This window comes from Anabrus simplex, chromosome 5 (assembly GCF_040414725.1).
Source record: "Anabrus simplex isolate iqAnaSimp1 chromosome 5, ASM4041472v1, whole genome shotgun sequence".
Classification (NCBI taxonomy): domain Eukaryota; kingdom Metazoa; phylum Arthropoda; class Insecta; order Orthoptera; family Tettigoniidae; genus Anabrus; species Anabrus simplex.
Genome location: NC_090269.1, coordinates 100,452,398 through 100,475,072, shown reverse-complemented (window position 1 = coordinate 100,475,072; position 22,675 = coordinate 100,452,398). Strand labels below are relative to the sequence as shown.

The 22,675-nt window shown below is 39.7% G+C and overlaps 1 protein-coding gene across 1 annotated transcript in view; it reads right to left on the bottom strand.

The window, feature by feature from the left end:
• The window catches only part of LOC136873801 (NF-X1-type zinc finger protein NFXL1), a 213,111-nt gene that overhangs the window by 136,672 nt on the left and 53,764 nt on the right, over positions 1 to 22,675 (bottom strand). Inside the window, exon 3 of the mRNA XM_067147048.2 lies at positions 3,881 to 4,020. Within this exon, the coding sequence (XP_067003149.2) occupies positions 3,881 to 4,020 (140 nt within the window). The remainder of the gene's footprint in view (positions 1 to 3,880; positions 4,021 to 22,675) is intronic.

Here is a 22,675-nt window from a genome sequence, read left to right as displayed (position 1 = left end):
TCTTCTTCTTTGATTGTGAATCAAGTACCTCCACAGTTTCTATCTCTCCTTCACTCCCTTCCTTCCTCCAATATTTCCTCTACTTTTACTACTTCTCCAACTCTCCTTCATCGTATTCATCCACCTCTTTCCGGGACTTCCCCGTAGTTTTCCTTCTATTATTTCCTCTGTAAACACTTGCTATGGAACTCTATCCTTTTCCATTCTCATCATACATCCGTACCATTTCAGCTTATTGGTCTCTATTTTGTCTTGCAGTTTAGAGAATCCAATTCCGTCTCTCATTTCTATGTTTCTGATTTTATCCCTTCATGTCTTCCCAATAATTTCTCTAAGGAATTTAATCTCAGCTGTTGTATACAGTATGAAACAAAAAATCTCTGGACACCCACTGAACACATTCTATGTTTCTTATGTGTCTGTGTGTCATCGTTATGCATCCGAGGGTATACTTGTGCAGGCACAATGCGTCAACATCATAGATGCGTTTTCTATCAGAATAAGTCAACGTAGAGAATCAATGGACCTTCGACCTCCAAGTATCCAGTAACATTCTCGTAGTAATGACAACAGTCCTTGCACACCCACACGGTTGTTTCTATTGTGTTGGTCTTGAAAGAGTAGAAACACCACAGGATGTTTAGCAGGCAAAATCACAGGATACCTGAAATCCCTCATATCTTCTCATTCCGTTAGATTTGTTCTGATGCGTAGGATTCCATTTTCATCTTGAAATGGACACAATGACGATAACTTCGCTAACAAATGACTCCTGCTGTACAGTTCTAATGACATACGTTTCTGCACATATTAATTCCTCAACTGTAATTTGTCCTGCTTTCCAAGTATCTGGAAGATGGCAGTTATAAGTAAACCGGAACACCCATCCTACTAAGTGAAGAATCCTAAAGAAACTGGAAAAGTATCAATACAACCAATCTTGAACATGCTTTCCTTCAGTTAGCAACAAGAATATTACACATTTCTCCTTCTCTTTCACAACCTCCGTTTCATCAGGTTCCTTTGTAGTTTCCGGCTATGATTCTCAAGGTCCTTTCACCCAATCAGGACCTTCCCACCAATGTGACTCCCAAAGCTGTTTTGCTTCACATCCTCGAGAAGGTAAGTCAGCCAGATTAATTTCACTAGGAACATGTCTCCACTGATCAACTGAAGTCAATTTCTTAATTTCTGTCACCTGGTTTCCAACAAATGTCCACCATTGTTTTCCTCGACGAATACAAGAAAAAACTGTTGCTGGGTCACTCCACAGAAATGCTTCAGTGGTTTCGATACCAAGACCTTTCATGATGCAATTAAGCAACTGCGCTCTGAGAGTAGCTGCAAGTAATTCCAGATGGGGAATTGTCGTCTTCTTCATAGGAGATATTCTCATCTTAGCTTGAATCATCTCTACAGATACTCTTGTAACTGTGACACATCTAATATACACTACAGCAGCATAAGCAGACTGGCTTGCACCACAGAATGTATGTAAACTCAGCTTCGTTCCCCTGCATACACCTATCCATCTGGGAACTTTAATCTTTGTCTAGAATAGAAGTTCACTGACCCATTTAAGAAACACTCTCCTGATTCCTTTACTAACTTCTCTGTCCCAGCCTTTCTTCTTCTTCCAGGTTGAATGTAATAAAATTTTACAACATGAAGATACAGGATAATACCAATATGAATTGTCCGTTCTTGGACATTATAAATTTTCCAGCTAACTCATTTCCGGTTGCCAGCGTTTTGCCCTCGTGTGCTAGGTTGAGTTCATCAGTTGGTACCTAGCACACCTACCAACACGCTGGCTAGTGCATACCGGGGAGGCCACTGTGTAGGCTACTTGGAGCCACCGGCAGTGCCAATGCACTAAAAGAGACTTTGTTTCTTTACCAAAAATTGATGCCTGCTTGGCTAGCAGATGATACAGATGTTGATTCCTATAGGGAATCTGAAACATTTGTCCCGAATGTGTAAATTTATAATACCAATATGAATGGTCCGTTATTGGACATTATAAATTTTCCAGCTAACTCAATCCTGGTTGCCAGCATTTCGCCCTCGTGTGCTAGGTTGGGCTCATTAGTTTGTACCTAGCATATCTACCAAAACGCTGGCTAGTGCATGCCCTATGGGAATCAACATCTATATCATCTGATAGCCAAGCAGGCATCAATTTTTGGTAAAGAGAAAGTCTCTCTTAGTGCATTGGCACTGCCGGTGGCTCCAAGTAGCCTACACAGTGGCCGCCACGGTATGCACTAGCCAGCATCTTGGTAGGTGTGCTAGGTACCAACTGATAAGCGCAACTTAGCACACGAGGGCGAAATGCTGGTAACCAGGAATGAGTTAGCTGGAAAACTTATACTGACCAATAATGGACCCTTCATATTGGTATTATAAATTTACTCATTTGGGACAAATATTTCAGATCCCCTATGGAAATCAACATCTATATCATACAGGATAAGTAAATTCAATGGGCTAATACACTCTGTTCAACATAGAAAGTATTGTCCCTTTGTAATCAGTTTTGATCTGTCAAGCAGTAAGCCTTCACAAGTCTTCTTCTCTACTCCAAATAAGTCTGACAGAGATTCCATTTGTTTCCTTTTGTTTGACAGTGACAAAAATGTACACAAGTTTGTTTTAAGATTGTCACTGTTTTGTATCCGTGAGTAATTACTGCCACGTCTTTTATTGCATTCTTCGATTGGCTTGTATGTGGCATTTGATGTGACATTCATTCGTTTCTATTTGTGTTGTTCTATGTAATAACTGCAATAAATATCTTACAATGGTGAAAGGAAAGCAATAAGGAGCCAAGGTAGAAAAATAATCAGCAATGTTCATGAATACTTTCAGAAGGAAGCAGAAAATAAAGGTCCTTAAGTGAATGTGTATAAAGTGCAATAGAGTGTGTCGGAAGCTTATCAAGTTAGTATGTGAACCGCTCAGAATATGTAAAAGAAGGCAAAGATAGTATCGAGTCATCTGGTTCTATCTCCTTTTAATCACAGCGTAAACAAATCTAAAGGCTGTATAACAAAGGCAATCAACAGATTCGATAAACATGTAATAAGAACAACAATCCTCAGGTATTATGTAGAGGGTGAATACCCAACACTGAATAAGTTACTTGATGATTTACGAAAGGAAATAAACTTTTAATGGGGAGTTGCGTAGAGACTACGTGGACCTCGCGGAGCGATATGAAATGTTTGTTTATGTTTACGTTACTCTTTCAATGGAAGGAATTTTAGTTCATTACATTGTTTTCAAAATGTACCTTCCTAAAATTAGGGTGCGGAGATTATTTGCGTAAATACGGTATAATCAGAAAGAATGCTTTCCCAAATCTTACATGCAAGACATGTCAAGCTGACTTGCCTGTAATTATCGGCTTTATATTTATCGCCCTTTCCTTTGAACATCCTTTGCATCGTGTATCATCTCTAATCTGTCATTTATACTCATATCTTGACGAGACCCAACACTCTACTTCCTACACCTTTCTCCAACCCAAACTGAACACTGCCTTGGTATCTCAACATATTTATATCCTATCATTCCATCTCTTAACTTGTGATCAATGTATCTACCACCATATCTTGCACATTCTCCTGAAATTAAACATTTCAAAGACTTCTGTTCTCTGTCTTATTCCACCAGTTATTATCCACATTTCACTTACATGCAATACCACTGTTCACACCCACTCTTCAAGTATTCTAATATACTTGTATTTTACTTGATTCTCACCCCTCAGCCAGCTCTCTCTTTCTATAGTTCTTCAGAAAGATTTCATTCATTAGACAATAAAATGTCATAAGATAACCTACTGATTAACATTCATAAAAAGATGAGATCTTACTGCTTCAGTTCTCTTGACAGAGCCAATGCAGATGAGGCAGACGGCAGCACCCGACTGGAACGCATCTTCAAGAAAGCGCTGGGTTCGTCCCAGATCCTCACTTTTGCCTCCAACTTGAGAGTAGGATTTCAAAACAGAACCTGGTAAAGAAAAGAACACAAAGAGTTAATCTACAATGATATGCAGAAAAAAAATTTATAAATATATTTAACTACTTAAAATGCAATGAAGAGATTACTTCAAAGTTGCAAGATATCATGCCATCAAAAGGTATTGAAAGACACTCCCATGAAACTAACTGGCTAGAAAAATTTCATGACAATAAAAGTGAAGAAAAATATAATTAAAAAACACGTCTAATATGCAAACAATAATGCATTTGCATGTTTTTGTCAAGATGCACATGCTTAGATGAAGTCAGAAGAGCTGTGAAGTTGCATATTAGAGAATATATACTTAAGATCACAGCAAAACAAAGAACTTGTACTGAATTTTTTGGATTTATTATAAATTCTTCCTCAACCTAGAGGCTGCCCGAAGACAAAGAATACACAATGCAGTGAATATTGACTAAAAATAAAGTTTATAAAGAATTCTAAATATTAAAAAGAACTGTAAAGTCAGATCTATAAATTTAAACAATTAGTAAAATTAAAAGCTACAAGAACATTTAAAACATCTGAAAAGTCAAAAAGATTGGAGAACATGAGATATTAAGTTTTGGATCACTTTGAGAAATGTATGTTTATTGTTAGTGTTACCGTGTTTTAGCGGTAGGTAGAGGCGTAAGAAGGTGCGGGCGTGAATGGGTTTCAAACTACGGAATCAAGGTTAATGTAAAATTAATTTAAAATTTAACTAGGTTATATTTTCTTTTCAAAAACAAAGCAATAACAGACATGGCAGGTACAATGTAGCAAAACAAGGGGAGATACAATATTTACAGGTTTTGGGCTTCACGCCCTAACTTCAGCGATCAGCTCAGTTTTACCACAAACACAAGTTTTAACAGAGGGGCAGAAAACCCCATTCATCCCTAGGAGCCCCTGGCTCCGAATTACACAGAAAAGCCTCCACGAGGCATATGACACTCCATTTTCAAAAGAGCGATCCGCTCTTAAAATTTAAGCCTCTCAAAGGCCACACCAAACTCTACCTTCAAGCTGTCCTCTAAGGACGTATTCACAGGGGTAAAATACCCAACCTACAGAGGTCTATTACATGAAAAGAAGGTTGATTACATGACCTCTAAAATAACAATTTGAGAGGAGGCGATCTTGCACTCCTAATACACTTTGTTTTTTTTAAAACCTAATCTGGCTCTGGGCCGCTAACGCAAGGGCTAATCCCATACTACAGAGGTGACTTAGAGAAGAACACTTTACATTACATAAACGAAGAATAGTTTGAGAAAATAAGTTCACCTCAAAACAAATGCGAGTGGGAGCTCGAGAGGGTTAGCACTCTCTATCCCAATATGTAGCTTTACAAGAAAAAGATGAAAAGAGTAATTACATTTTAGGAAAAGGTTACATGATGGAAATGCTTCGAACCCGCCGCGAGTGTTAAACTGCCGACCTAGCAAGAAAAGAAGTTATTAATAGGCCATTACCTGGTGTTGAACGGCTGAAGAAGAAAGAGGCGCTTCCCGCCTCCTGCTATGTACTTAATACACTGAAAGATGGAACAGAAGTGGCCCGGAGACCCCAAAATCAGCAGTTTATATCCTCTCGCGGAAGATTCTAGGCGTTAGGGGAAATAAAACACCCTCCCTCAAAGTTTTTATTGGCTAGGGAAAAGAAACCCCTACATAGAGGAAGAAGAAACACATTATTGGTGGAAAATTAATTAAAGAAATTCGGGATTGGCTAGATCCAAAATAAGGGGAAAAAGAGGGGTATACAGCCAACTTAAACCATGACAGAAAGAAATTTAACAAAGAACAAACTCTTGAAATAAAAATTTCTCCAACAAAATAGTTCTTTGATTTCGCACTAGGTTGCACTATTGTAATTCTTCAGTAGTGTCCTCTAGAAGAGAAAGTTCACACTTCTTACTTCAAGCGAAACAAAAACACATCAAAAGTGACACAGTTCAAAAACTCAAAATTTTCCACGTGGTGACATCTTCGGAGAAAGTAGAGAATTAATAGAATAGATAAAGTTCAACCTTCCTCCAGAAGAGGAGTTTCAACTGGCGCAACTTTTAAATAAACGGTGTAGAGGTGTACCGCCCGGTACAGACCTCCCCCCCCCAAAAGTTCCTCCAGGGGTGACACATGAAATCCGTTTGAAACAAAGTCCAAGTAATGATGTTGATACGAAGATAGATAGCAGAAGCATTTACAAGATTTCTTAATTCAGTTTCAAAATGTTGTTGTTGCAGGTAAATGAAAGTCTTTATGTTTGTAGAATTTGAATTTCTGAAGATAAACTTTTAATACTTAAAGGAGAAGAAAAATTTTGCAATGTCCACCAAATATTGTTGTTGAATTCCCCAGTGTAATCATTACTTATAGTAACTGTTCATGTAGTTGATGTTGATGAAGTGAGGTGGCCAGACCGGCCGTTGCAGCTTGCGTCCAAAGGAGGCCGCTCGGACCCCTCAAGTACCCTGAGATACCGCTCGCCCGCACTATGAGGGGAGCAGAGGTGTTGAAGTACGCCGCGCCCGCGGTGAACAGATACAGGCTGCGGGCATGTAGCAGGTCGTGCGCCGCACATCAGCCTTGGCCGGGAGGAGAGCTCCGGCTCGCCGTGCACATGTCGTCCTCGCTGGAGAGGAGGGGGCCCATACCCCTCCCCAGTCGCTGCACGGCGCTGCGCGGCTGCGGGGGCGCTGAAACATTAAAGCTAGGCGGCAGAATTGTGTTGGACAATCATTTTCTTTGAGGGTACAGGCTTGTGGAGAGGTTGAGGGGCCAGCGGCGTGTAGATATCCATGGCATTTACTATTATGAAGCCACAGTGTAAGGTGGAGCAGGAGACGGGAGCGTGGTAATGGCCGTGGCAAGAACAGGATGGCAGTTTAACGGGTCGGGGCAGGTTTTACACAAGGCTTACATCTAAAACCAAAATATTACAGAAGGGGCAGAATGCCTTAAAGTGAAACTCAAAAAAAAAATATAACCCTCATATCCTTTCAAAATAATATGAAGCAAGTTAACACAGAAATTACACCGGTTTCACCTGGGACAGGTGAACTCTAAATATCCTCTCGGTGGCTGGATTACTTAGCAATAAGGTAACCGGCGTAAGAAAATCGAGAATGATACAAGGCCCATGAAATCTGGGGGCAAGCTTGCCCGCGGGAACAAAATTTTTGACCATAACCTGGTCACCTACCTTCAAGGTGGTGGGTCTCCGTCCACGATCATACCTTTCCCTAACCTTTTCATGAGATACTTTAAGATTAGCTTTAGCCTTCTTCCAAAGATCTTTAATGTTGTCCGGATCTATTGTCTCGGGCAGAATGTCATTCAGAGACCAGAGGTTAGAGAGCGGCGTGTTGGGAACGAACTTAAACATCAAAGAAGCTGGAGTAAATTTGTGTGATTCATGAACCGCCGAATTCAAAGCAAAAGCTAACCAATGCAGGGACGTGTCCCACCTAGAATGATCTTCATGATGATAGGCAATAAGTGCGGACCTGAGATTACGGTTAACCCGTTCAGCCAGAGATGGTTGAGGGTAATAAGCAGATGTAGTTACATGAGAGATGGACAAGTCAAAACAGAATTTACGAAACAGATTTGATGTAAAAGCTTTAGCATTATCAGATACAATGTATTGGCACGGACCAAAAGAAGCAAAAATAGAATTTAGGCAAGTAATGGTGGACTGAGCGGTAGCCAGCTTAGTCGGAAATAACCAGGAAAATCTTGTAAAACCATCTACACACACAAAGATGAACTTGTTGGCATTACCCTTTGACTGGGGGAAGGGTCCCACATAATCGATATACAGGCGTTCCATGGGGCGCGACGCTTGATGCGAAGACAAAAGGCCTACCTTGGTGGACATGGTGGGTTTACTGATCAAACAAGATTTACAAGCTTTTACCAGTTCCCGAATTTCACCGTCCATACCTTTCCATATGAACATTTCACGAATCTTTTCACGAGTTTTAAAGATTCCAAGATGCCCCCCCAATGGGGTCTCATGATAGTATTTGAAGATCATAGGTACAAGAACCGCTGGAACAACAACTTTCATCAACTTATCATGCCTCGAAGGGCAACATAGAACACCATTCCTCAGAACATAAGGGACAGCATGTTCCCCAGAAGAAAGGGTTTCCATTATCGGAGCCAGCGTCGGATCTTCACGTTGGTATTTCTCAATATCCCTAAAGAGCATGGGAGCATCTGTTAGGATGGCATTAACCTCAGATAGTATGGACTCGGAAGGTGATGAACTGTCGACAGGTTCATGGGTCTCGACGTCGTTAGAAAACATACGGCTGAGTCCATCAGCAACAACATTTTCAGTACCTCTGATATGTCGTACATCGAATTGGAAGGCAGAAATACGGATGGCCCAACGGGCTATACGACCAGTACGACGCGGCCTACCTAAGACCCAGCTTAAGGCTTGATTATCTGTCTCCAAGTCGAATTTGACATGTTCCAGATAGAGACGGAACTTTTCTAAGGCAAATAAAACTGCCAAACCTTCAAGCTCATATATGGAGTACTTTGCTTCTTGAGCCGAGAGAGTCCTAGATGCATAGGCGATGGGGCGCCTCCCTAGTTCAGTCTCTTGAAGAAGAACTGCAGCTACTGCTGACGACGATGCGTCGGTTTGGACGATGAATTTCTTCGAGAAATCAGGCATAGCAAGTACAGGGGCATTACAGAGAGCTAATTTCAGATCTTCAAAAGCGGCTTGTTGAGAAGGTCCCCACTCGAATTTGATGCCTTTCCTACGAAGAAGGTTTAAGGGCGCCGCTCTATTAGCAAAATTAGGAATGAACTTCCTGAAGAAATTCACCATGCCAATGAACCTGGCGATACCTTTAATGTCCTTGGGAGGTTTAAAATCACGGATGGCCTGTGTTCTAGAATGATCGACTGCTACACCATCAGGTGACACAATATGCCCTAAGAATGACATAGAGGGCTTAGCAAAGGCAACCTTGGACAACTTAACAGTTAACCCAGCCTTACGAAGGCGATCGAGAACTTCTCGCAGATGATCTAGATGTTCTTCAAAGGTCTCGGAAAATACGACGACATCATCCAAGTAGTGATATAAGTACTCAAATTTGATGTCGGAAAAGACCCTATCTAGTAGCCTGGTGAGCACAGCTGCCCCCGTGGGGAGCCCGAAAGGCACGCGGTTGTATTCATATAAATTCCAGTCCGTGGCAAACGCTGTAAGATGTTTAGACTCTTCGGCAAGGGGAATTTGATTATAGGCCTGATTCAAGTCCAAGATGGTGAAGAACTTGGCCTTACGAAACCATGAAAAGCAAGAATGAAGGTCGGGAAGGGGCACAGATTGCAACACCACCTTCCGATTGAGAGCCCTGTAATCAATGACAGGCCTGAAGCCTCCTTGGGGTTTCGGGACTAGAAAAATAGGCGAAGAATACGCTGACTTAGAGGGCCTAATAATACCATCTTTCAACATCTGATCGATGATTTCTTTCAGAGCCTTCATTTTAGGTGGAGATAGCCTATACGGTGGAAAACGGACAGGAATTGAATCCGTGACCTCAATTTTGTATTCAATAAGGTCAGTAACACCAAGAGTATCAGAGAACACCTCGGGAAACGACTGACACAGTTTCCGAATACTATCAGCCTGCTCCTCAGGTAGATGTCTAAGGTCTAACAACATCTCATCCTGGGTAGGCGAAATAGATGAACATGATCCAGAATTACACTTTAACAAGGGAATTCTACAATTGGACGCAAATTTGAATGTGCACGACCTACTCTGGAGATCGAGCACAAGACCAGTGTGAGAAATGAAGTCCGCTCCCAATATGATGGGGCAAGACAAACGCTTGGCCACAAACAATTTGATCTTCCATGTAAATTTAAAAACCCGAATTTTGACATGTAAGGAACCTAGAATTTCTAATGGAGATGAATTAGCCGAAACATATTTAACAGGAGATGAGTCATAGTCAGGGAGTTTACAAACAGATTTCAATTTAGAATACCAATCAGCCGAAATAATGGAACAAACACTGCCTGAATCTAAGAGAGCGGTTATAGGCTCGTTATTTAACTCAATCTTAAGAAAAGGAACAGGTGCGGGGGTATCCGCCGCAATCCTAAGACACTCTTTAGGGCATTCAAAAGATGAATTTGAAGGCTGGTCGTTCTCTGCATTTACAACCTGTTTACTAGGGGCTAAGTCTCGGGAAGATGGATTAGTCGGCTCAGCCGACGCCACTAGTCACTTTTTATTATTGGAATAGCTGGAATTTGCACCAGAAGTTGAGCAGGAGGGGGTGCTATTTGAGTTTGGGCAATTCTTGGCGATATGTGAGAAAGCCCCACATTTAAAGCAGCCTTGTGATGAACCAGCTCCATTCCTAGTCCCACTTGGCTTGATCAGAGGACACTTATTCCGCAGATGTTCAGGCGACCCGCAAGCATAACATTTACGGGGATTGACTGGTCGGCGAGGTGGAGGCCGAGTGTTACTAAAGGAAGGCGGGGGTTCTTTCGCGACACGCAAAGAATCGGCGTATCTAACTCCTTCCGCTGAGACGGCCAATGCTTCAAGTTCAGAGAAGGTTTGCGGACACGCCGCGAAACACAAGTATGACCTGTAGGATGGCGAAATACCTTCTACAATAGCCTGCACAATCTGATCTTCAGGAAAGTGCAGAGCAAACACCCTAGTGTAGAATTTGATATCTTGAATGAAATCAGCCAAGTTTTCATCCAAGCGCTGTACACGGTAATAGTACTTCTGAATCAGGGAGGACCTGGCCCTAGCCGGGATGAAGTTAGCTAGCAAATGGGCATGGAAATCCTCAATAGATGATTGCTCGGCAATGGCTCTTACGATTTTATCAGAGAGAATACCAATAGCATACGGATAGATAATTTGCAAAATTTGACATGGCGAAAGAGAAAAAACCAGAGCATGATCCTGAAATTCCACTAGAAATCTTAAAAATGAAATTACATCACTGGTGGTGTTGACGGAAAACTTAGAGATACCTCTAAGCAACATTGCCAATGGATGAGGCAAGCTACTGAACCCAGGTGACATAGTCGTTAAAGGTTTCAATGGCAAAGAAGTTAATTCCGAGCGGATGTTACCCAATGACGCACGGCGTTCAGATTCGTTGTTCGATGGGGCAGAGATAGTTTGAGCAGCAACGGTCATCCTATTGACTTCTCCCTGAGGAGGCTCTTCATCACTACCTACGTTCACTGTGGCGGGTTGATCAGTTTTGGGAGGAACTTCGCCGGTTAGCAATTGAGTGACCTTATTAGACAATTCAGAAATAGTTTCAAGGAGCGTATTAGCGTCCTTCCTCTGAACGTCATTCACCTTTAGAGACAACAGATCATTAACTCTATTTGCAAAGTGATACAGCCTGCCTTGCACACGCTTAATTTGATTAGGAGACGGATCGTTTTCATCAAAAAAGCTGACTACAGATGCTAGCCCAGTAATATTCTCGACGATCGTGGAAAGAGAGTCATCAATTTCTTTCTCTCCCAAATTGGGGATGGAAATGGGCAAATCAAGGGACTCTCTAAGCTTGTTGGTGTCGATTGCAACCGTGCCTCCAGATTGCACATTTCTGATAGTTAACTCGTATATCAACTCCTCTTTGCGCAAATAGTTAAGGAGGAGAACATCGCGAGGGCCGGGCATGATGACAGAACAATTTTGAAAAACTCAAAAAATTCCAGCAACTGAGACAATTGTTAGAGTTCGAATCAAAGCAATGTTTAGCCGTCAAAAGGGGCTAAATTGAGACCCATTCAACCACGCTCTGCTACCACTTGTTACCGTGTTTTAGCGGTAGGTAGAGGCGTAAGAAGGTGCGGGCGTGAATGGGTTTCAAACTACGGAATCAAGGTTAATGTAAAATTAATTTAAAATTTAACTAGGTTATATTTTCTTTTCAAAAACAAAGCAATAACAGACATGGCAGGTACAATGTAGCAAAACAAGGGGAGATACAATATTTACAGGTTTTGGGCTTCACGCCCTAACTTCAGCGATCAGCTCAGTTTTACCACAAACACAAGTTTTAACAGAGGGGCAGAAAACCCCATTCATCCCTAGGAGCCCCTGGCTCCGAATTACACAGAAAAGCCTCCACGAGGCATATGACACTCCATTTTCAAAAGAGCGATCCGCTCTTAAAATTTAAGCCTCTCAAAGGCCACACCAAACTCTACCTTCAAGCTGTCCTCTAAGGACGTATTCACAGGGGTAAAATACCCAACCTACAGAGGTCTATTACATGAAAAGAAGGTTGATTACATGACCTCTAAAATAACAATTTGAGAGGAGGCGATCTTGCACTCCTAATACACTTTGTTTTTTTTAAAACCTAATCTGGCTCTGGGCCGCTAACGCAAGGGCTAATCCCATACTACAGAGGTGACTTAGAGAAGAACACTTTACATTACATAAACGAAGAATAGTTTGAGAAAATAAGTTCACCTCAAAACAAATGTGAGTGGGAGCTCGAGAGGGTTAGCACTCTCTATCCCAATATGTAGCTTTACAAGAAAAAGATGAAAAGAGTAATTACATTTTAGGAAAAGGTTACATGATGGAAATGCTTCGAACCCGCCGCGAGTGTTAAACTGCCGACCTAGCAAGAAAAGAAGTTATTAATAGGCCATTACCTGGTGTTGAACGGCTGAAGAAGAAAGAGGCGCTTCCCGCCTCCTGCTATGTACTTAATACACTGAAAGATGGAACAGAAGTGGCCCGGAGACCCCAAAATCAGCAGTTTATATCCTCTCGCGGAAGATTCTAGGCGTTAGGGGAAATAAAACACCCTCCCTCAAAGTTTTTATTGGCTAGGGAAAAGAAACCCCTACATAGAGGAAGAAGAAACACATTATTGGTGGAAAATTAATTAAAGAAATTCGGGATTGGCTAGATCCAAAATAAGGGGAAAAAGAGGGGTATACAGCCAACTTAAACCATGACAGAAAGAAATTTAACAAAGAACAAACTCTTGAAATAAAAATTTCTCCAACAAAATAGTTCTTTGATTTCGCACTAGGTTGCACTATTGTAATTCTTCAGTAGTGTCCTCTAGAAGAGAAAGTTCACACTTCTTACTTCAAGCGAAACAAAAACACATCAAAAGTGACACAGTTCAAAAACTCAAAATTTTCCACGTGGTGACATCTTCGGAGAAAGTAGAGAATTAATAGAATAGATAAAGTTCAACCTTCCTCCAGAAGAGGAGTTTCAACTGGCGCAACTTTTAAATAAACGGTGTAGAGGTGTACCGCCCGGTACAGTTAGTATTCAGTATATTTTTGAACTTAGTGAACCCACTATGAGAACTACTCATAACACGTAGAATCAATTTGGAAAACTATCCAACCAACTTGAGGGTAACTAGAGTGACACAATGTCAGCCAGAGGCAGTAGGCTGTAGTGCAAGTTTCTTTCTTGCTTTTGGGTCTTCCTGGCCACCACAATTTCAACAATACTTTTGGACTCAATATCCTGTGCAAAGATCTTTTATCTTTTAACAAACATCTCTAAAACGAGCCCCAGATGCGATGGAATTCAAGTCCTGAATATGACATTGCCCTCACATACTTCTGCTAGGTACGATGGCTGGCAGCCCGATGATAATCAGCAAAGATATGCTAACGGGAAAATCTACATGAGAGAGAATGAAACAAAAATTGGAACACTGAATATTATAACCCTGACAGGAAAATGTGAAGAACTAGTGGACCTCATGATATTCTAGGACTGAGTGAGACAAAATGGAAAGGGAAAGGTGTAAAACCATTGAGGAAGGGTTATAAGATCTATTGGCATGGACACGAAAAGGAACCCCGTAATGGCATAGCATTTGTCATCAGTAAGAACAGTGACATAGTGTTGGATGTAGAACATGTCAATGATGGAATAATTAAGCTAAGATGGAGAATAGGGAAAGAGGTCCTAACCATAATCCAAGTATATGCACCTCAATGGGGTTGTACTCAGGAGGAGAAAGACACATTCCTGGATAAACTAGACGAGCATATTGAAGAGAATAATATAATCGTGATGGGAGATTTTAATGCCCAAGTTGGTGTTGATAGAACAGGGTATGAAAATGTTATTGGTCCAAATGGCTTTTGAAACAGGAACCAAGAAGGTGAAGATCTGCTAGACTTCTGTTTAAGAAATAACCTTATAATTAAGAACACCTTTTTTTCAGAAGATATATTAATTAAATGCTATTTGCTTTACGTCGCACCGGCATAGATAGGTCTTATGGCGACGATGGGACAGGATCGGCCTAGGAATGGGAAGGAAGCGGCCGTGGCCTTAATAAAGGTACAGCCCCAGCATTTGCCCGATGTGAAAATGGGAAACCACGGAAAACCATCTTCAGGGCTGCCGATAGTGGGGTTCGAACCCATTATCTCCCGGATGCGAGCTCACAGCTGCACACTCCTAACCGCATGACCAACTCGTCCAGAAAAGACCCAGCCATAAAGTAACAAGATACAGCTGGGATGGACAGCAGAAATCTTTAATCGATTATATTATCTCTGATAAGGAAGTTGGTTTGTTTATCACCGATGTGAAAGTATTGCTAGGAGAAAGCTTGGACAGTGATCACAGATTATTGATGGCAACCTTCAAAAACATCCCAGTGAAAAATGTAAAGACCAGACAAAATCCCAAAATAAGGGTGTTTAATTGGATGAACCAGAAAAGAAAAATGAAATAGGAAGAATACCAAAGAAGAATCATTGACCAGCTCCCGAGAGATGAGAAAGGAATGGACCCGAGTCAAGAAAATACTTGGGAGCTCAGCTGTTGATATTGTAGGAAAAACGAGTGGTATACCAAAGAAAAGGAAACTTCTTGGTGGAATGATTCTATTCAGCAAGCCATAAAAGATAGGAATACGGAAGATGAGAAAGAGATAAAGAGAACCTAAAAGGTGCAGATAAGGATTACGTAACACTGAGAGAACTAGAACAGAAGTATAGACACCTAAAACTCAGAGAAAAGAGAGTAATTAAAAGAGAAAACCTGGCTTGAATTTACTGACAAATTAGTGGAAGACAGTAAAGGAAATAAATTTCTGTATAGAATTGTGAAAAACAAAAGAAGTGTTCATGTACCAATTAAAGCATTGGAAAGAGATGATGGAATTATAACATGGAGAGAGGAAGACATTCAGGAAGAGATCAGAAGGTATTTTTCTTCCCTGTATAATGGAACAGACCCAGCAGAAACCACTCAAGAAGATTTGGAAATGTATACTAGGAACAAGGTTGAAAAAAGTTAATCCCCACTGACTTGGTTTGAGACTGAAAATGCTCTGAACACTATGAGCAAAGTCGGATCACCTGGCCTTGATGAGGTGAGCTCAGACACGATTAAAGCTGCTGGAACTCGTGGACTTCAGTGGCTATTTAGAATGATGAATGCTGTGTGAATGAAGAAACAGTCCAGACTGACCGGACTAAGGGTTGTATAGTCCTACATCTTCAAGAAAGGAAATACAGTAAGCGGATATGTGGCAATTATAGAGGAATCATGCTCCTGTCTCATGGACAGTTGATGGAAAAAGGGATAGAGAAAAGATTACAAAAGATCATCGAACCACAGCTTGAGAAAGAACAAATACGGCTTTCGAAGTAACAGATCAACAACAGATCTCATTTTTGCTGTTAGGGTGATAATGGAAAAACATCGGGAAAAGGGACAAAATGTCATCTTTGTCTTTCTGGACCTAGAAAAAGCCTATGACAGCATACTGAGGTATAAACTTTGGGATTGCTTGAGAAGGAGAAACATTCCAGAATCTAAGATGTACAATATTATAGGTTAGGATCCACCTTTCAATACTCCGTAATAAGATGGTAAAAAGTAGTTACAACCTGTTTAATGGGACCGGTTTCAACACATTTTAAGTGTCATCATCAGCCAATTTGCGAAGATCTTAAAACAACTAGCACACTGAATATAGGCAAAAAATTAACATTGTATCATAACGTTATGATACAATGTTAATTTTTTGCCTGTATTCAGTGTGCTAGTTGTTTTAAGATCTTCGCAAATTGGCTGATGATGACACTTAAAATGTGTTGAAACCGGTCCCATTAAACAGGTTGTAACTACTTTTTACCATCTTATTACGGAGTATTGAAAGGTGGATCCTAACCTATAATATTGTACATCTTATTTCTCTATTCAATACGGAACAATAATGAAGTTTTTAACTTTAAATTCCAGAATCTCTCATCAGTAAAGTATAAATGTTGTACAAACACTGCCAGAGCTGTGTAAGGACAGGAAACGGCTATTCAACTGGTATGTAACAAGAAAAGGAATGCAACAAGGCAGCACTTTGTCACCTCTACTATTTATCACAGTAATTGATGAGATAATGATAAGAGTGAAACAGCACAGCACGAACAGTGCATTCAAGGCATTTGCATTTGCAGATGATGTGGTAATTTGGGAAGGTAATGAGGAAGAAGTTCAAGGAAAGATTAATGCTTGAAATTGTCATTTTAAGGAATTTGGACTTAAAATCAGCCTTAAGAAAACAGTTATGACAGTCAACAGACAAACGTCAGGAGTAAATATCACAGTAGACAGACAGAAATTGCAAGAGGTTAACCACTTCCAATACCTCTGTAGTGTCCTGACTGAAGATAACCAATCAAATGCTGGTTCACATACAGAATTCAAAGAGGAGCTGTACTTTACCATCAGGTTAGAAGCCTTCTCTGGGACAGCCAGATTCTACTACTAGCCAAACGAACACTTTATCAAGCTTACTTCTTGCCCATAATAACCTATGGCCTCGAAACTTGTATCATCACAGGCATAGATAAAAGTAGACTCCAAGTTGCAGAAATGAAATTCCTCTGGACAATACTACAAAAAACCAGGAGAGGTAAGGTCTGCAATGAGAGGATTCACCAAGAGATCCAAATAAGAGAATCGTTATGTGATACCATAATCAGATCAAGATTGAAATGGTATGGCCATGTAATGAGAATGGATTCTTGCTCAGTAACTATGGAATGGTTGGAGAAAACCTTAGACGGCAAAAGATCTAGAGGCAGAACTCGAAGGAGAGAGATCGAACAAGTCAAACAAGATCCAGAACATAGAGGAGTTGATTGGAACCAAGTACAGGAAGAAGAATGGTACCTGAATCGACTGAAGTGGTGAGCGCTCATACACCACACCTGGTAAACTGGAGACGGTTAACCGATGATGATGATGATGATGATGATGATGATGATCTCTTAAATTTTTACTCCACTATGCTCTTTTAAATTGTCATTTTGATCCCTCCTCAGTATTTCTATACTTTCTTCCCATTTAAAGAGTCTGACCACGAGTCCATCGTACTAATAGCCTATAAAATGATTGAAAGCGACTTGAGGCCTTGGAAACCGCTGGGGTGTTCCCGAAAAGGGATGCACAGTTCCTGGTGTTCTTGTCCTAGGGGAACTGTGAAAACTGGGCAACCAGCAACAAAGATTGCAATCATAAATGTCTTAACCCTTAACGGCAAGACACAAGAACTAATAGAATACATGGAAAAGGAGGACATTGCATTGTTGGGATTGAATGAAACCAAGTGGAAAGGAAATGGACAGAACAGATTGACGAAGGGGGTTTCAGTTATTTTAGAGTAGAGGTGCAAACTGGAATAATGGAGTAAGTTTTTTTTACGAGGGAAGACCTGGTACAGGACATAAAGAATGTCTACCAGGTAAATGACAGAATCATGAAAATCAGACTTGGCTTAGAGACTGGAGTGCAAGATTTTATCCAATTAATAGTACGCGATACATGATTTAAAAAAAAAAAAAAAAAAAAATTGATAGGGATGGGGACAAGAGAGAACAAAAACAATGACTGATCAGATTTTTGTTGAGAGAAAGAGAGAAATGCAGACAACTGGAATATGTGACAGCTCTGTGAAGAGAAGATTTTGAAGGAGACCATAAAATTGTAGTAGCTAAATTAAGACTAAAAAAAAAAAAAAAAAATGCTATTTGTTCGGGGTGCCGACCTATAGAGATCTGTTAATAAACTTAACCATGATAAGTTAATATTGTGTTTGGTCCATATTGACTGGTCTGAATGTATAATATAACTATAATAGTTTATTTAAATCCGCCTTGATCAATACATTCATTAAATGAAAGCGAAAAGAGAAAAAGAAATTCATTGTTCTAACTTTTCGAAATAAGCACTCTTATCAACTGGCTAAAATTTTCAGGAAAAAGAACATCAATGTCACATACAAAACGGATAATAATACTAATAAGATAATTTTCAATTCAGATAAAATAGAGAATAAATGTATACTGTATTTAATAAATCAGGAATTTACAAATTAACATGCCAAACATGTAAACAACGATACATAGGACAGTCCGGAAGAAGTTTGGCTATAAGGTACAAAGAACACGTTAATGCGGTCAAACGTAAAAGATATTCGGCAATGGGAGAACATAAGGTTGAAATGAATCATAAATTTACAGACATTTCCAATGACATGAAATTATTACATTCGACCAAAAAGGGAAAACTGATGAATGTTTTGGAAAATTTAGAAATTTACCTTACACAAAAATGTAATTCTGAATCAAGTTTAAATGAGAAAAGTACAGAAGATAACCCACTGTTTAGGCTAGCATATAATCATTTAAGGAACAAAAAGAAGAAGAAAAGAAGAAAACTTGAAGATCCTAAATTTTTATAGTGTTTCTCATTCAGTTCAACCAAAATTGTATGTATTGATTATTTTTATAATATTTCATAAGTTCTCTTTACTCTTTGATATGATGTATTGGGACACAATACTCCTTCAAATTGTAAAACAAAAGATTGTGTCATATTATGTTATTCTTTGATCTAACCACTGATGAAGGGAATGGTTGAGATTTCCCGAAACATGTATGGTTTAATAAATAATGTTTCTTTCATTTAATGAGTGTATTGATCAAGGTGGATTTAAATAAACTATTATAAATAGTTATATTATACATTCTATAGAGATCTTGTGCCCCTACTTGCACCATGTGATATGAACCTGTGTGTAATTGGAATGGAGGAAGTGCACAGTGTTGAATGTGAGGAAAGGAACATTAAGGACGACACAAACACTCAGACCCCAGGCCAGGATATTAATCATTTACAATTAAAAACCCTGACCCAGCTGGGAATCGAATCTGGGGCCGCTGGGTGACAGGCGGACGTGTTGCCCCCTCCACCGCGGGGCCGGACAAATTAAGACTTAGTAAAGTAGTGAAATTAAAAGAGACAAGAGAAAGAAAAATAAAGTATGAAAGTTAAAGGAAAAGGGAGTTCAAGATAAGTTCCAAGAAGAACTGTAAAAACAAATTCCTAAAGGAGAGGTTAGAAGTGTTTAAGAGAAATGGGCCAAGTCCAAACAAAGAATGGCAAAATGTACAGAAGATACATGAGGTAGAATGAAAATGAACTACAACCTGTTTTTCAGTCAGTGACTGGGTGAGGGATGGAATGAATGAAGCCCACAACTTGCGGCGAGGATAGGAATTGTGCCAGCTGCCGAAGCCTGTTGCACTCCTCTGGGGGAATGATTAATGACTGACAGATGAAATGAAATGATAGTGGAGTGTGTTGCTAGAATGAAAGATGACAGGGAAAACCGGAGTACCCAGAGAAAAAACTGTCCCCCTTCCACTTAGTCCAGCACAAATCTCACATGGAGTGACTGGGATTTGAACCACGGAACCCAGGGGTGAGAGGACGACACGCTGCCGACTGAGCCACAGAGGCTACACATGAGGTAGAGTATCAGGGAAAAAGAAGTAACAGGAGACATTCTGGTGGAATAACAAAGTAAGGGATGCAGTGAAGGAAAAACAAAAAGCATGGAGGAGCTGGATAGGAGGCAGAAATACAGAGAGTAGGCAAAAGTATCATGAACCAAAGAAAGCATGTCAGAAGACTGTACAGGAAGAGAAACAGGCTGGGAAAACTTCACAGAAACCTTGCAAGAAGATGTTAAAGGATGTAAGAAAGTGTTGTACGGATTGATTGAAAGCAAAGTAAACAGGAGAGAAAATATAAAATTTATAAGGACAGATACAGGACAAATTAGGACACAATATGGAGCAATATGGATTTAGAAGAGATAGATAATATTTTCCAGCAATGGGAGGAGTATTTTGCTAAATTTCTTAATATCAAATCAATGAACTGGAGGAAGAGGAGGAACATGAAATGATGGACGAAAACCAAAATGAAGATATAACAATGCTGGAAATAGGAGCTATAAAGAAGATGAAAAGTGGCAAGGCAACAGGTGTGGATGAAATGGCTACAGAGATGATAAAAGCAGCAGGAGCAGTAGTGTTACACTGGATATATAGATTACCAGTGAGTGGCTTGTCGCAGGAATAGCTGCGAACAAAGACTAAAACTAAAGCTGATGATAAAGGAAGCATGAGAAAAGTGATGGAAAATATAATGAACTCCGGAAGACCATTTTTTTTGCCTTTAACTAAAATTTCTGTTATGACCATACAGATGGAATTTTTGAACCCTGGAAATTGCACTACCATAATCTTACATTTAATACAAGAAACTGAACTTTCTGTTACTGGAACAGGCAAACTAAAGTTTTGTGAATTGTTGTACTATCTGGTAATAACAAAGCTGAAATTCCAGTCCATGCAGCAGTAATTGCAAACATACTTCTGCTGATATGTATACTAGACTTGTATATATAAATGTTTTCCCGCAGCCTCCTGGAGCTTCCAAAAAAGTTTTGACTTGATTTCCATCCATTGGACTAACATAGAAAGACCTGCATAGACAACTTTCACAGAGCCTTCTATCATTAGAAAGATCAGTGGAGACAACTTTCATAAAGCCAGCTACAGTTAACTGCAATGACCTGAGCATCATATTATTATACAAATAAATGACTATTTTATGCAAATAAAGTAATTAGTGAACTAAATAATATTTTTCTAGTAATTCTGAGATTGAGACCTTTCGTTTGATGTATAACACATAAGCTATAAATTTCATTTTTGTTCCGTATTGAAGTGCAATTATAAGAATACAATATATCAAGTGATATTACATAACATGACCTAACAGAAATACATACATACATACATACATACATACATACATACATACATACATACATACAACACATACGCGTTAGTATTGTGGTTTTCTCACAATATTGTGTTACACGTTCAAATTCTATACATAGATTTTGAGTGATAAGGAAGAAAAAAGAAGTACCAGATGACTGGGTTTGACAATCCCAGTACACGAGAAAAGTGAAAAGAAAGAATGTAGCAACTATAGGAGAACTACCTTCACTTCACATGTATCAAAGATCTTTGAGAGGATGTTACAGGGAAGACCAAGGATGAAAGTAGAAAATGAAATGGAGGACGAGCAATATGGATTTAGAAGAGATAGATCAATTTTTGATCTAACTTCTGCATTGAAGAACATGGAGAAAAGATGGGAGTTCAGCAAGGCTTTAGTGATGAAATTTATAGATATTTAGAAGGCATGACAGTAAACCACGCCAACTGGTCTGGGATGCACTGATAAAAAAAGAAGGTAAGCAGAGCAGAAGTACAAATGATCAAAGCCAAGTTGGAAACTGTAAGTAGTGTGAAGACTAAGACAGGACAAACAAACTGGTTCAATGTAGAAACAGGACTTCGACAAGGAAGTGTATTATCGCTTCTACTTTTAAACACAGTCATGGATGAAATCCACAAAAGCGTACAACAAAAAATTGGGAAGCAACGAGACAAGATGATGTTACTGTAGGGAATCGAGAGATAGAGGAATATGGAACAAAAATAAGCGGGGAGAAGAGTAAGACAGTGGTGATGACGAGAGGTAATAGAGAAGAAAGACAGAATATTGATGTAAATGGAAGAACATTAGAAGTTGTGAAAAGCGTCAAATATTTGGGGAGTATACTTGCAGAAGATGGGAAAATAAACAAAGAAATTGGGAAGAGAATCCAAGAAGCCAATGGGGTTTTACCAATGTGTAAGAGGTATAGTGTGGAACCGGGATGTCTCAGAGAAAATTCTGTTCTCACTGTATTAATTACACATCAATTTTGACATACAGGGCAGGAACAAAGACAAAAACAAAACATGGCGAAAGCAGAATCCAAGCAGCCGAGATTAAATTCTTTAGAGGAATAATTGAGAAATCATGAAGGGATAAAATCAGAAACATAAAAATCAGAGAGAGAGAGAGAGAGAGAGAGAGAGAGAGAGAGAGAATTAGATTCCCTAAACTGCAAGACAAGATAGAGACCAATAAGCTGAAATGTTATGGACACATGATGAGAATGGGAAAGGATAGAATTCCAAAGTGATATTTATGGAGAAAATAACAGGATGAAGACAACGGGGAAGATCCAGAAAGAAGTGAATGGATATGGTGAAGGAGAATATAGAGAAGAGAGAAGTAAAAGTAGAAGAAATATTTGAGGAAGTGATGAAGAGAGAGAAAACTTAAAAGAGGTCCTCGATTCACAACGCAACCCAGAAGACTGGAAACTGGAAATGAAGAAGGAGAAGAA